We start from the raw sequence: 14,362 nt of genomic DNA on the forward strand, positions 1-14,362 counted from the left end.
TATAAAGTGAGATCAAACCTTACTAATAAACTTAAAACCATCCCAAGTCAAGTAACGTGTTTATGGGATTAACATAATACTGTTGAGACTTGCATGGAATAGTGTCTTCTATTATGAACAGAGAGCTGATCTCACAAGCTTTAGATATGGAGATATCTAGACAGTTACATGGAATAGTGTCTTCTATTATGAACAGAGAGCTGATCTCACAAGCTTTAGATATGGAGATATCTAGACAGTTACATGGAATAGTGTCTTCTATTATGAACAGAGAGTTGATCACACAACCGTTAAAGTCATACCAAATCAGTCCAAGAATTGACAAGAATTTGGCTGGATATAACTGATAATCACTCAAAATATATGCCACATAGTCATGGCGATGATTTTATTTGTTCCAATTATATACAAAAATACCCAGGAGGAGGATTGAAAGATTTGACCCCACGAGAAGAACTATAAAGTTAACTGCTCGCTACCATTCAAGAATATTGACACATTCTCAAGACGGGGTTTACAGTTACTTTGGACGATATCCCTGAGCTTTGAAGAGAAAACTATAAGTCTCAGTTTTTTTTCTTAAAAACTATAACTTAGACCAACCTCAACCTCTTATGGAGAAACAAAATTATCTCCATCAAATATCTTTTCGTTGGAAGAATTTTTAGGGTGGAAAGATGTTTCAGTGGATCCATAACTGTGTTAATTTGGGGGAAAAGGTTTTATTTGTGTTGACTCATTTTGAATTTCCCAATGCACTTGCATCATATACATTCACGAATCCATGCATCTTAGAGGCATTCTATTTTGAATGTCTAGCCTTAGTAGACATACTATCAGATATTAGAATCCATTTTTATCTCTTTTTTAAAGGGGCTTCTAATAACATGCAAAGATTACTTTTTGGACTGATCCAAGGAAGTCCCGACCGAATTTCCTAAATAATACCTACATAGGATTCAGATCTGAGCTTAATAAGTGATCAATAAGAAATTTCAGATCCAAACACCAAATATATAACTAAAAGCTAATATAAGACCGTTCTAAATCTCCAATGGCCGAGATTTGGACAAATGTTGATATTAATGGCCGAAAGACATGAGCTCACATGGTATGTACAAACATAAAGCTAGCGTAAATACAATGAGAAAAAAGTGATACACGTGGAGGGTTCTTATTGGAACACCACACTCAATAAAAAAGCGAAACCTTAAAAACTTAAGAGGAGCCACAAATAAATAATCTAGGAAAATTTTCCAGATATAGTAAAAATACAAACTTCTATTATTTGTTCAATATTATCATGATACTAATTTAAACGTCACAGTGTATTTACGCCGTTATCTTCTTTATTTGGTAACAATATACTTAAATGGTAAGGGGGTTGAGATCTCAAAAATCTAAAAAAATACTCAACTTATCAATTATATTTTGAGGATTTTTTTATTTATTTTTAGGGTTAAGGTGCAAAAATACCCCTAACGTTTTGGGTCAGAAGCGATTTTACCCCTAACGTCTAAAATGGTGCAATTTTACCCCTAACGTTTGTACCCAAGAGCAATTTTACCACTAACATTGATAAATTGGGTCAATTTGATAAATAATTCATCAAGCTGTCGTCTCATCCTTGAATATTATCATCTACACTTCATACGCGTGTCATTTTATCAGTAACAAATCACAAACATATGTTGGGATGTGAAAAAAATATAAAAAATATAAAAAAATATAATGTCTTTTGTACGAATTAGACAAAAAAATTCAAAAAAATCACCGAATTTATAAATATTAATCTCCAATTCTATTATTAAATTACAAAAAACATGAAATCCTTTTTTTAGAATGAATTGATATGCAATTTGTGCAAAATAAAGAACAAAAATGTATGTGTTCTATAATAATGTCTGAAATTGACCCAAATTATTAACGTTAGGGGTAAAATTGCTCTTGGTTACAAACGTTAGGGGTAAAATTGCACCATTTTAGACGTTAGAGGTAAAATTGCTCATGACCCAAAACGTTAGGGGTATTTTTGCACCTTAACCCTTATTTTTATATATAGAAAGACTTTTGCTTTTAAATTTTTTTACCACGATTCAATATGCTTAAACACGGTTACTTTTTTATTTGGTAACAACATACTTAAATGGTAAGGGGTATTTTGACATCTAAAAAATCTAAGAAAATACTTAATTTATCAATTGTATTTTGAGATTTTTCTTTTATATATAGAAGGATTTTTGCTTTTAATTTTTTTTTAACATGATTCAACGTGCTGGCGAAGCAAAAAGTTAGTTTTAAAATAGGGTTAAGGTGCAAAAATACCCCTAACGTTTTGGGTTAGGAGCAATTTTACCCCTAACGTCTAAAATGGTGCAATTTTACCCCTAACGTTTGTAACCAAGAGCAATTTTATCCCTAATGTTGATAAATTGGGTAAATTTCAGAAATAATTCATCAAACTATCTTTTTAATCATGAATTTTGTCATCTACACTTCACACGCATGTCATTTGATCAGTAACAAATCACAAACATATGTTGGGATGTGAAAAAAATATAAAAAAAATATAATGTCTTTTGTACGAATTAGACAAAATAAAAATAAAAAATTCACCGAATTTATAAATATTAATCTCCAATTCTATTATTAAATTACAAAAAACATGAAATCCTTTTTTATATAATGATTGATATGCAATTAGTGCGAAATAATGAACAAAAATGTATGTGTTTTATAATTATTTCTGAAATTGACCCAAATTATCAACGTTAGGGTTAAAATTGCACCATTTTAGACGTTAGGGGTAAAATTGCTCCTAACCCAAAACGTTAGGGGTATTTTTGCACCTTAACCCTTTAAAATAAAATAATCTTAGAATTTAACCTAGTTTACAGCCTAAAAAAATATGAATACACTCTCAATTTCAAAAAATTTATCCAAAAGATTAAAAAATAAAAGAAATAAATACAGGTATAGTGTTCTCATCGCAGGAAATAAAAACTCAAAATATCTATAAATTTTGTGTTTCTATATTAGAAAAAAATAAATATAAATGCTCAGTCTACAATATGTACGTATAAAATGTTCATTTCTCTGCCTCTAAAACCCTAACCCCCTTACCTTAAACCCCCATTTCTTGATTTCTCTCCTTTAACCCTCAAAACATGATCAGAGTAGTTCTGAGGTCGTCAACTTCAGTAGCTGCAAAACGGGCTCTGGCGGCCTTCGGCTCTATCCAAACTATGTTACACCACCAATTCTCAGCGGCGGCGGCACCCTTTTTTCCTAGAAATGACGATCTATCTGTTGAAACCAGGCGCACTTTTGGAATTGCTGATAATATCAACAGATATAGGGAGTTTCATGCGAAATCGGGCCCGTTGGATGTTAAGGCGACGGTGATGTCCCAGGCGCAGTTTGCGGTTGATGATTATGGCTCAGAGGAAGAAAAGGGGAGCGGTGCGAAAAGAAGCTTGGGTAGTGATGAGGGGCTTGAGATTTCGAAGCTTGGAATTGCTCAAGAGATTGTAACAGCTTTGGCTAGTAGGGGTATTACCAAGCTCTTTCCGATTCAGGTGGATTTATAGTTTACTCATAATTTTAATTTCTTTGTTTTTGTCAAGATTTTCTCATTGTTCTTCCTTCTTATATGTTTTCTTGAATCTGGGGTTTTTGTTTAAATGAAATAGAGAGCTGTGCTGGAACCGGCAATGAAAGGCAGGGACATGTTTGGAAGGGCTAGAACGGGAACAGGAAAGACACTTGCGTTTGGAATTCCTATCTTAGACCGAATCATTCAATACAATGCTAAGCATGGGTTTGTTGTTTTCTGTAGCTGTTATTCTTTTACTTTAGTTTGATTTATTATCAGCTTTGTCATGATATTTGTTTGAATTTCGCAGAAAGGGAAGGAATCCTTTGGCGCTGGTTATGGCTCCAACAAGGGAACTTGCACGACAAGTTGAGAAGGAGTTTCGGGAGTCTGCACCCAGCTTGGATGCCATTTGTCTATATGGAGGCACACCTATTAGTCGTCAAATACAGGAGCTTGGTTATGGTGTTGATGTTGTTGTTGGCACACCTGGCCGTATTATCGATCTTATGAAGAGAGGTGCTCTAAACTTGTCGGAGGTTCAGTTTGTTGTTCTTGATGAAGCTGATCAGATGCTTAGTGTGGGCTTTGTGGATGACATTGAAATAATCTTCCAACAGTTGCCAAAGAAGAGACACAGTATGTTGTTCTCTGCAACTATGCCAAGTTGGATTAAAAACCTTGTCAGGAATTACCTCAAAGATCCACTTACTATTGACCTTGTAAGTATTATGATTGATCTCTGCCATTGTTTCCAAGATCTAAGTATAAATTTGGTGCGGATTTAGTAAGCAACTGTGGTACTAGACATGTGCACTGCCAATTGACTTCACAGCTGTATAGATGGCTTATGGGTTTTAGGTGTTGCGTTTTGTAATATTTTAGCAATGTTCTTTGACAGTGTTTTTATATGGAATTCAAATGTGTTATTACTTATTACTTGTTGGAGGATGCTTAAGATTTTAATATCTGGTTGGTTTTTAGGTTGGAGATTCAGATCAGAAACTGGCTGATGGAATCACTCTCTATTCAATTGTATCAGACACTTATGCAAAAGCATCAATACTCGGTCCTCTGATAACAGTACGAATCTAAAGCCTTTATCAGTCATTTCTTTAATCTTGTGCGAGCATTTTGTTTGTTTATTTATTTTTCAAATAATACAGCTTTTGAAAAGTTTATAGTTGTCGACTACTTGTTGCTTTCACCCGTATTAAGAAATTGCTCTCGGCATTATGTTTGTGATAATGTGATTCTAGGAACACGCAAAAGGAGGAAAATGTATTGTTTTTACAGAAACAAAACGTGATGCTGATAGATTAGCGTATGCTATGGCAAAAAGCTACCGATGTGAGGCGTTACATGGGGATATCTCACAAAGTCAGAGAGAGAGAACACTTGCAGGCTTCCGAAGTGGGAGTTTTAATATATTAGTTGCCACTGATGTTGCTGCTCGTGGTCTTGATGTACCTAATGTTGATCTGGTAAATTTTGATTATATTTCTTTTCTTGTTTTTGTTGTGATAAGCATGATATGTTCATAAAAGATGGATCTTTCTTATATAGTTAATAGTTTATCCTTTTGATTTGCAACTCTGTATTTTTACTGCCAAAATTGGCTAGGATGTTTGGGACAAAATCATGATCTTCAGTTATTTGGGAGAAAAGTAGTCGTAACGCTCACAGAGCAACTTTTTGAATTTCACTTGCTAGAATTGCAGTGAGAATTCTTATATCATGGGACATCTCCCAATTGTGGGATGGCAGAGTAGTTTTACGATATCTGGAGTTTTTAGGGTTAATGTAATGGTGGTTGTAATGATATGATAGAAGGAATTTGTGGTGAAGAAAAAAGAAAAAAGAAAAAAGAATTAGATCTGGTTGTTTTTCAAATTCAGTAACACTGGAACGTTGGAGATATCAATTGCCAAACCTTTTTCTTTGTTTACCAAATTTCCCCCTTTTGTGAAAATCTTTGCTAGAAGATAACTGTCGTCTTAATTAAGTGAACAGATCTTTTAAATCTGCCCAACTTGCCTGTTATGTTGCAATATTTGGCCAGATGTCTATTCTTATTAATTTTCCATGTTGATCTGTTGTCAACTATACATGTTAGTCTTGCATTAATAGCCTTTAGTCTTTTAAGTATTGTAATATTCACTATAGAAAAGAAAGTCTACTCACTCTCTGTGTCTTTTGACTTTGTTTTTACTTGGCTCAGATAATACATTACTCATTACCCAAAAGCGCAGAGACTTTTGTTCATCGATCTGGCCGTACTGGTCGTGCTGGGAAGAAAGGAACTGTTCTTCTTATGTATACTCATCAAGAGTCCAGGCAAGTCCAGATGTATGAGCGAGATGTTGGGTGCAGATTTACAGAGGTCAAGATCATCTCCTTCATTTACATCTATTTATGTTTGTTAGTTTCCTGATTTAACCTAGTTCATTACTAAACTGACCTCGATCATGAACCTGCCAAGTGCAAGATGAATTATGGAATTATGAGTACATGATATGCCTAGTCAATTTTCTTAATTTGTATCCAGACTTCAGTAAATATAAGAGTTACAATAAACAAACTTGTTGAAAATTAACCATGAGACTTTCGTGATTAGAATATGGATATTACTGGCATTTTCATTAGATTTATTTTGAACAGACATATGGGAGTTTGTATCAGTCACTGCCATCAGTGACTGTTTGGGATCCCATTATAATCTTTCTCCAAAGGTTCTTGGTCCTGGACTAGGGAAAATAAAATTATCACTAAAAAAAAAATAGAAGACAGTTATAGGCCAGGAGGGTAAATTACAGATAATATCCCATTGAAATTCCAATTCAAAATATTTTGCGTATTGCGACTTGTAATGTAGTTGACTATTGTCACATTTTGGGTTGGTGGCACATTGACTTCCCTTGTGTTTTCTCATGCAATGAGTATTTGTATGTCTTAACAAACACGTTATGTCTATTAAATTTGCTTAAATAATTCACTCGGACAATTCTGAAATGCGTGTCTATTCTTTCTGTATAATATGTTAATCATTAAATATTATGTTTTTACTGATTCAATTGAATTGTTATGATACCTAACTTGTTATGATATTTCAGCTTCCAGCGATGGCTGCACAGCCTGGAAGCACAGATATGTTAAGTGACATGGGGTATGGTGGTCGCTCTGGCGGAATGAGAGATCGTGGATATGGTGGTCGCGGAGATTATGGGTCTGGCAGTTATGGAGGAAATAGGAGTTCTTCTGGATTCGGTCGTTTTACTGACCGTGGTCAATCTTCCAGTGGATCCGGTCGCTTTGGTTCTAGCAGAAGCCAACCAGGAAACTTCAGCAATTCTGGATTTGGATCAGAACGATCTAGTGGTGGTTTTGGGAACTTCGGTTCTAGTCAATCTAGCAGCAGGTTCGGTGAAAAAAATTCATCACAATCTAGTGGTTCTCGCTCTGGCCAATTTGGGGAATGGGGAAATGATTTTTACAGTAGTAGGCGGTAAATCTGACTAAATAAATTGGTAAGCTTTATTACTCAGTCAGTACTATTCTTTTCTGTCACGAAATCCCATTTCCAAATTCCAATTATACGACTTTCAGTATATATTTCCTTTATTGATGGAAAATGTAGTAGTTAAAATTTATGCATGTGTACCTTGTTTTACATACAACATCAAGTAAATTACGTGCACTGTAACCTTTTGCATAAAGGTCACTTGGCATCATATGCTATTTTTATGATCCTGTTTTATAGTTCTAAAATTTGTTACATCCAATAGTCTGGCAACAGATTGGATGTGATCCAAATACTATATCCGTGCACAATTTTATACATAGGGTTTTCAATTTACGAATTACACGATTTGCAGAGAAAATCAGTCGGATACAACATGTTTGATGCGATTATCATTTGATCAATATATAATCATATTATCATATAGAGAATAGATAATTGTGACACCACAATCCAAATTGAACCCTTATTTACGTGATGTTGCTCTTTTGTTTCGTGAATCGAGGAGCATGCTAGGGTTGAGTTCTGACTTGTGTATGCTTTGGAATAGCAGGTACAGAAGGGAACAAATTGCTGCTGAGTATGCAGAATAGGCTGCTGCTGCTGCTGCTGCTGCGTCGCATTTGGAGTTCCGTACACTAGTGTTGTCATGTTTTGCAATTTATTGTAGTATTTGGTATCTTCTTATGGAAAATTAGGTATTGTTATGTATAACAAAAGTGAATTTGTTCAAACAAATCTATATAATTCAGCAACGGTTCTTTTCGGTGTGGATTGACATTTTATTACGTAAAATTGCAAATCGAAATAGAACCTAGTTGATGAGTTTATTTATTTACTCTCTGGATACTCATTATCCATCCTCCTCCTGTACATGTAGCGACTTATTTTTGACTCCTTTTTGTTTCCCCTTCAACCGGAATTGCTTTATAAGTTATTATTCTTTATCAGAATTTGTTTCGTAATTGGCCTGACATGGATTAGCATTGTGATTAGGGCTATAATTGGTTTTGACCTGTTCATGTTCGGTTCGTTAGAAAATTACTAAACTCGAGCTAATGCTCAATATTTTGTTCGTGAGTTGCTTATTTATTTGTTTATGAGCTTTATTTGAGAGCATCTCGTTAATTTTGTTTTGCTCCTGAAATAACTCGTTATGTTCATTAGAAACTTACAAAACTAAAGTTCCACACAAAATTATAGTTCCACACAAAACTATGTAATTTCACATTTCTTCCTTTGTAGAAAAACAATTGAATCAAAAGTGCTCATGAACAAGATTAAAATAGTTTTTTCATGAATTTATAACTGAGTTTTTTTAAAGGATTTGAGTAAAATTTTGCTTAAATCCGATTTATTATAAATTGGGCTAAACATGATTGAGTTTTTATCGAGCCGCTCATAAACGGTTCTGCTCATTTATAAAATTGACAAACTTGCGAAAGGGCCAAGGGTCAACTTTTATATGGGGAAAAATCAGATTTAGCTCTTCTTATACAAAATGGTTTGTTTTTATGGTAAAATTTTTAGTTCCGTTTACAACGGTATTTGTAACGGTATTCCTTAGAGAAGTGTAAAATTTAGCGTTTTATCATGACGGTTGAATTGAATAGATATTCTATTATAGAAAAAAAAGAAAAGATTTTATTATAGAAAAATATGATTTTTGAATGTTTTTATTCGTAATTATGATTGGTCTACAATTACCGAGAAAAATAATCAATAAAAATGACGACCAACAATGTACAGTTGTGAAAATGAGTAATATAGTAGGGAATTGAAGATATACTATATAGCAGTGTAATTAAGTAGTGTAGGATGGGAGCCACTGATCTGCATCAATAAAAGACAGATTGAGAAAAGATAAAGCTTGTGTATCATTTAGTCTCTGTACATAAGGTGCTCTCAGAGTCGTATTAGCTCCTGCTCCTGTGCAATTGTATTCTCCATAGAAAATACTCCTGCAATTATATATTTCCATTCGTTATATATAATAATAAAAGTTATTGCGGATAATCTAATCTCAACATATGAGAATACGAGTCTGTAATATACGCACTTTAAGTCTAAGAAGTATTTGTCGTCTCTATTTCAGGGGTGAGTATGGTCCGATTCAGTTCAAAAACCGAATCAAATTGAACTGAACCGAACCAAATTACATGTATTTTAAGGATCAAACCAAACCAAATTATTTCGATCTGATTCGGTTTGGTTCATGTTTGGACCAAACAAAGTATTAGAGATCTAGTATTACTTGTGTCTTTGTTAACTAAACAATTATATAAAGATAATAATCATATAATTAGTTTATTCTTTTGTATATATAATTAGTTAAGAGAGAAGAAACATGTTCAATTGTTTTTTCTTTTTTTATATATAATTAGTTAATTAATTTAAAATTCTAAAACTAAATGTAGTATATATTGTAGTTCGGTTTGGTTTTGGACCGAACCACACCGAACCGAAAACCAAACTAGCTTAAAAACTAAACCAAACTAGCTTAAGACCGAACCAAATCAAAATATAATTCGGTCCGGTTTTTTCAGTCTTTAGGTTTTTAGTTCGGTTCTACTCACCCCTACTCTATTTAGATTAAAACGAAGTTTTTTAGAGACGGAATCACTTCTATAAAGGATGGTTTCCAACTGCTGAGGGTGCAGCGATCTCTGCCTCTAAACCCAACTAAGAATCTTGTTTTTAGAGTTATGTGATTTGGTCACTCTAAATTAGAAATGTGGAGAATAATTTTATCGAAACATTAAGAAAAAAATTTAAATAAAATGAGAATAATAATAAGTAATTGACTTACTGGTCTCTTGTGGGATCATTGAAGTCATTCCAACCTTCGGGAGCAATAATATCGGAGAAAGAACAAAAGGCAAAAATAACTCTAGAGAAAGGTCTCCACGCTCTTCCTAGCCATATTCTTCCATTCCCTCCAACTGTGCAATTAACGAATGCATATCCTGTATTTAAGAGTAGCAATTTCGGGTCAGTCGTATTGATGGTATCGTATCAGTCTGGTTGTCTCTATAATAGTGTTATGGTGTCATAAATTATCACCCTTACCTGTATTTTCGTCCTTTGAACTTCTTCCATGTGCTGTTACTGCTCCGTTTATTGATTTTGTACCCGGGTTTACGGGGTTTGCCATCGATACCAACTGGCAGTTCTGCATTATATTTTCAACATAACTTATTTAAATTACAAGTTTTAAGCTCAAGTCCAGTGGCGAGCCACATGGACATCGGAAATATGTTAAAAATTACAGATTTTTTTAGAACTATGCATCGGAGAGATAATTTTGTCACATATTCTGTTAGTAATATACAAAATTCGTTGCAAATTCTAAATAGATTGTAATTATTGACGGAAATTTATAAATAGTGTTTGAAATTTCCGTTGGTAATATATTATATTATACACCCAGAGTTTGAACTTGTCTCAAAAGTTTGATTGATCCTCTAAACTTATAAAGTGTTTCGTTAGCTTTTTCAACTTGCTTAAAATAACCTATTGATCACTTCGATTTATTTAAAGTGATATATTGGCCTTTTGAACTTGTTTATCCATTACGCTCTAAACTTATTTAAAGTGATAAACAATTGAATTTGTTAAATTTGTAAAAAAATTCAAAACTTAAAAATAATAAAAGCTTGATTCGCTTTTCTAAATCTTTAAAATAAATTAACTTTCTATTTTTTACACTTTTATGTCGTTTTTATACATTTAGGGACTTAATCATTACATTTTAAACAAGTTCAGAAAGCTAATGAGACGCTATGTTCAAGAGCCCAATCAAATATTTTAGACAAATTCAAAAGACAACTGATATATTAACCCTTACAAATTTTAAATTTATATCCAAAGTTGATTTTTGTTCAAATTGTTTTGAGGAGTGTATTTGGTTTTTTTATCGATATTATTACTCTACATATATATTCAGGGCAAAAGCTCATTAACTCCCAAAAGTAAAAATGATGTATTGGGATCCCCATGTTCATACCGCTTGATCTGTAATAAGCGGAACAGCTGCCTTGGCAGCCTTTCAGTTAAATAATATTTTTTTATTAAAAAATTATAATATATATTATTAAATTAATATGATTTTACATGATTAAGTGATTATAATATTATCCATTAGATGTGATATTTTAGTAGAATGAAAGTTTATTAAATTGATCTCACATTAATGATGTGTCTTAATTATTAAGTAGTTAGTAGTATAATCCATTGGGCCAGACTTGAGCAAGAAAATTATCATTAGGTCCAGTTAAACCCATTAAAACCAGCTTATTTCATGGACGGATTTGGAATCCATATAAATGGGATGGGTCAACTCCTGGCCCGTCTTATTAATATTAATTTTTAGAGTAATTAATTTATTAATCCCTATATTTTGATAAAACACACTGTTTAGTCTCTGTATTTTCAAAAATACATGGTAAGGTTCCTAACTTTTTTCTCAGTGAACTGTTTAGTCATTCCGTCTGTTTGTTAGATTTTTTACCGTTTATGACTTCGGAAATGACTAAATTACCCTTTACTATTTACCTTCAAACTTTAGAAGAGGAAATCCAATTTAGAAGAAAAAACTATTTGTATGGAGAACAAGAAAAAGAAAAGACCCAATGCTTACGAATTTGAACGATTAAGAAGAAAATAAAAAAGAAGAACACTCAAAATTGATTTCAGATGCATTAGAGTTTAAAGGAAATGAAAAGAAGAACGCAAATCCAAATTGACTAACAAAATCTTCATGAGAGTCTAACGGCAGGGACTAAACAGTTCACCGAGAAAAACGTTAGGGACTAAACAGTTCATCGAGAAAAAGGTTAGAGGCTTTATCATGTGTTTTTGAAAATACAGGGACTAATAAATTAATTATCCTAATTTTTATTATAAAAAATTATATTTTTGCTTATTCGGATTGGGTCGAGTTGAATCCGAATCTTAATCCACCTAAATTAATAGCAAGCTGAAATAGGTTGATGAACAGATATACTTAAAACTAAAAAGAGGAAAAAGATAGAATTAGGTGGAGACCTACCTCATAGAGTGATCTTGCATTGCCAAAGATGAAATCAATGGAACCTTGAATATAACACTCCTTAAAATAATGACGACCTCTATCATCATGAAGAGTGTCTTGTGCTCCAAAGAAACCACAGCCCCAAAAAGCAGCTTCATCTCCTGATATTCTCATTGCTACTGCTTGTGCTCCTACATCTCCTGGTCCTGGTATTGGTGCCACATTCTACAGCACATAATACCATTCTCTTAATTAATTAATTACTGCTAAATAAGCATTATGAGTAGGGACTTTAATGACCATACAGTATTTGGTCATTCATCATTAGATTTAGACTTATTACAATCCTAAGGTGGAGATTCAAAGCATCTTATGGATTAGATTTAATTAGCCTAAATCTAACGATGAATTACCAAATTCACTTGGTTATTATTAAAGTCCATGTGAATATTCAGTAGTCAGTCCATTAAGATGTTGATTAATTACCATGAAACTAATGTTCTTAGCTATGAAATTGTTGGAGAAGACTTGTACGGAACCACTGTAAAAGGTGCCGTGAGATGAATTTGCTGTATCATTCCATACTATGGCTGTTGATGTGTATCCTTGTCCTTGAAATGTTAGGTTCTGTTTGGTTTTTGGGACCGTCACCTTTTCACTAACATTAAACATCAATAACCATTAAATAACCATTAAGTATATGCATGGTAATGAAACATATAAAAAAACTCACTATTCATTAATAAGGTTTGAAATAACACCACCTCGTAAAAAAATAGTTAGGATTGTAAATGAGCCGAGCAGCTCAACGTTCGACTCAATAAAGATTCGACCATATTCAACTTGATATTCATAAACAGCCGAGCTTGACAACGATTTTGAGGCTCGATTTATAAACAAATTGAATTTGAGCACAATGAAACTCGGCTCTAAATCTCACAAGCAGGCTCGGTTATAGATTCGTAACCGAATTCGATTATTATGTTTATGAAAAGGCACGTGAGCAAGCTGTATTCAATTATTTTTTTAATAATTATATTTCTTAAATGATGGAGGGACAAACTTAGGATTTCGTAAAAAAAAAATTATGATTCTGAGATCATTGATAAATTAAAACACCTATAATTTTTATGTGTATTAAATATATATAAACTTAATATTATTTCATTTGCTACATGAATAATAAAAGAACAATAAACAAACTGTTTACAAGCAATTTGTTTATTTATTTAAGAACTTTGCTCCTAAGGTTACTTATGAATATAATTAATGAGGTGTTTCAATTCAAGAGCAAATTATGAACATAATTAATAAGCTACTCGCAAGCAGCTCGACACGAACATATAATTTCTTTAATGAGCCAAGCTCGAAGCTTAGCTCAAATTTTCTACCTAACCTCATGAGAAGATCAAATCTAAGCTCGATTACAATCCTAACAATAGATTTACATAAAGATAGTTTTTCTGAGTATAACAATTTATAATTTAAGAGCTCAACAGCACAAGATGAAAAGTTTATTACCGGAGGAAAAAAAAAAAGAAAAAAACTTACTAGTAAATACCAGAGTTAATCCAAATAACGGTTCTTTTCATGCTAAAATTAGCAACAGAATCAACAGCAGATTGCACAGTAGTAAAATTGCAACACCCATTCCGATCAACACAGAGAGTAGAGGTTGTGTTCGTCTCCGGCGGAGGAATATCCGGTGGAAATTCATCACATATGTTTACAAGTTTGCTTTTGCTAGAGCCACCGTGGTTGGTATGGTGGCGCCCGTGGCGGCGGTGGTGGTGGTGAAAGTTAGAATATTGGATATTAATGGTTGAACTGAATCTAATAAGTTGAGTTTTGAGAAATAATGAGGGGCTTGGATTATTTATTACGAGGGTTGATAATAATATTGCTAAAATAGGAATAATAATATGAGGGTGAAAAATGACTTTGAGGTTGAGACTGAGATTCATTATTAATGTTGAAATAAAGTATACTATAAAAAAAATTTATGGTATACTATATAAAGATATAAATGTATGTATATACTTGAAGTGAAAGGATAGGGCAAATATTTAAAAAAGAGGATGGGGAAAAAAGTATATTTAGTCCTTGATCGTTTTGATTTCGGTGGATTGAGTTTATGCTATCTTTTATTTCAATATATTAAATTATACTGATTTTTTAATTTTGGTCGCATTAAGTTTATTTGAACATAAAACTC

General features: G+C 32.9%; 2 protein-coding genes across 3 annotated transcripts; one reads left to right on the forward strand and one right to left on the reverse strand.

Annotated features, from left to right (window-relative positions):
• The first annotated feature begins 3,069 nt into the window (after positions 1-3,069).
• Positions 3,070-7,880, forward strand: LOC136205668 (DEAD-box ATP-dependent RNA helicase 53, mitochondrial). Of its 2 annotated transcripts, none has more exons than XM_065996361.1 (8): positions 3,070-3,578; positions 3,693-3,820; positions 3,906-4,317; positions 4,580-4,678; positions 4,855-5,079; positions 5,817-5,978; positions 6,709-7,122; positions 7,666-7,880. In XM_065996361.1, exons 1-7 carry the CDS (start codon positions 3,168-3,170, stop codon positions 7,102-7,104), a joined length of 1,833 nt encoding a protein of 610 aa, XP_065852433.1. In that variant the 5' UTR covers positions 3,070-3,167; the 3' UTR covers positions 7,105-7,122; positions 7,666-7,880. The 2 variants fall into 2 exon arrangements, with proteins under 2 accessions (XP_065852433.1, XP_065852434.1); XM_065996362.1 differs by having other exon boundaries at positions 7,669-7,880.
• A 916-nt stretch (positions 7,881-8,796) lies between these two features.
• On the reverse strand, positions 8,797-14,111 carry LOC136207426 (probable pectinesterase 8). Its single transcript, XM_065998681.1, has 6 exons — positions 13,699-14,111; positions 12,634-12,805; positions 12,166-12,372; positions 10,185-10,287; positions 9,925-10,081; positions 8,797-9,076 (listed from the first exon to the last, which is right to left on the reverse strand). Exons 1-6 carry the CDS (start codon positions 14,109-14,111, stop codon positions 8,920-8,922), a joined length of 1,209 nt encoding a protein of 402 aa, XP_065854753.1. The 3' UTR covers positions 8,797-8,919.
• Between the last annotated feature and the right edge of the window lie 251 nt (positions 14,112-14,362).

Source organism: Euphorbia lathyris, chromosome 9 (genome assembly GCF_963576675.1).
Source record: "Euphorbia lathyris chromosome 9, ddEupLath1.1, whole genome shotgun sequence".
Taxonomy (NCBI): Eukaryota; Viridiplantae; Streptophyta; class Magnoliopsida; order Malpighiales; family Euphorbiaceae; genus Euphorbia; species Euphorbia lathyris.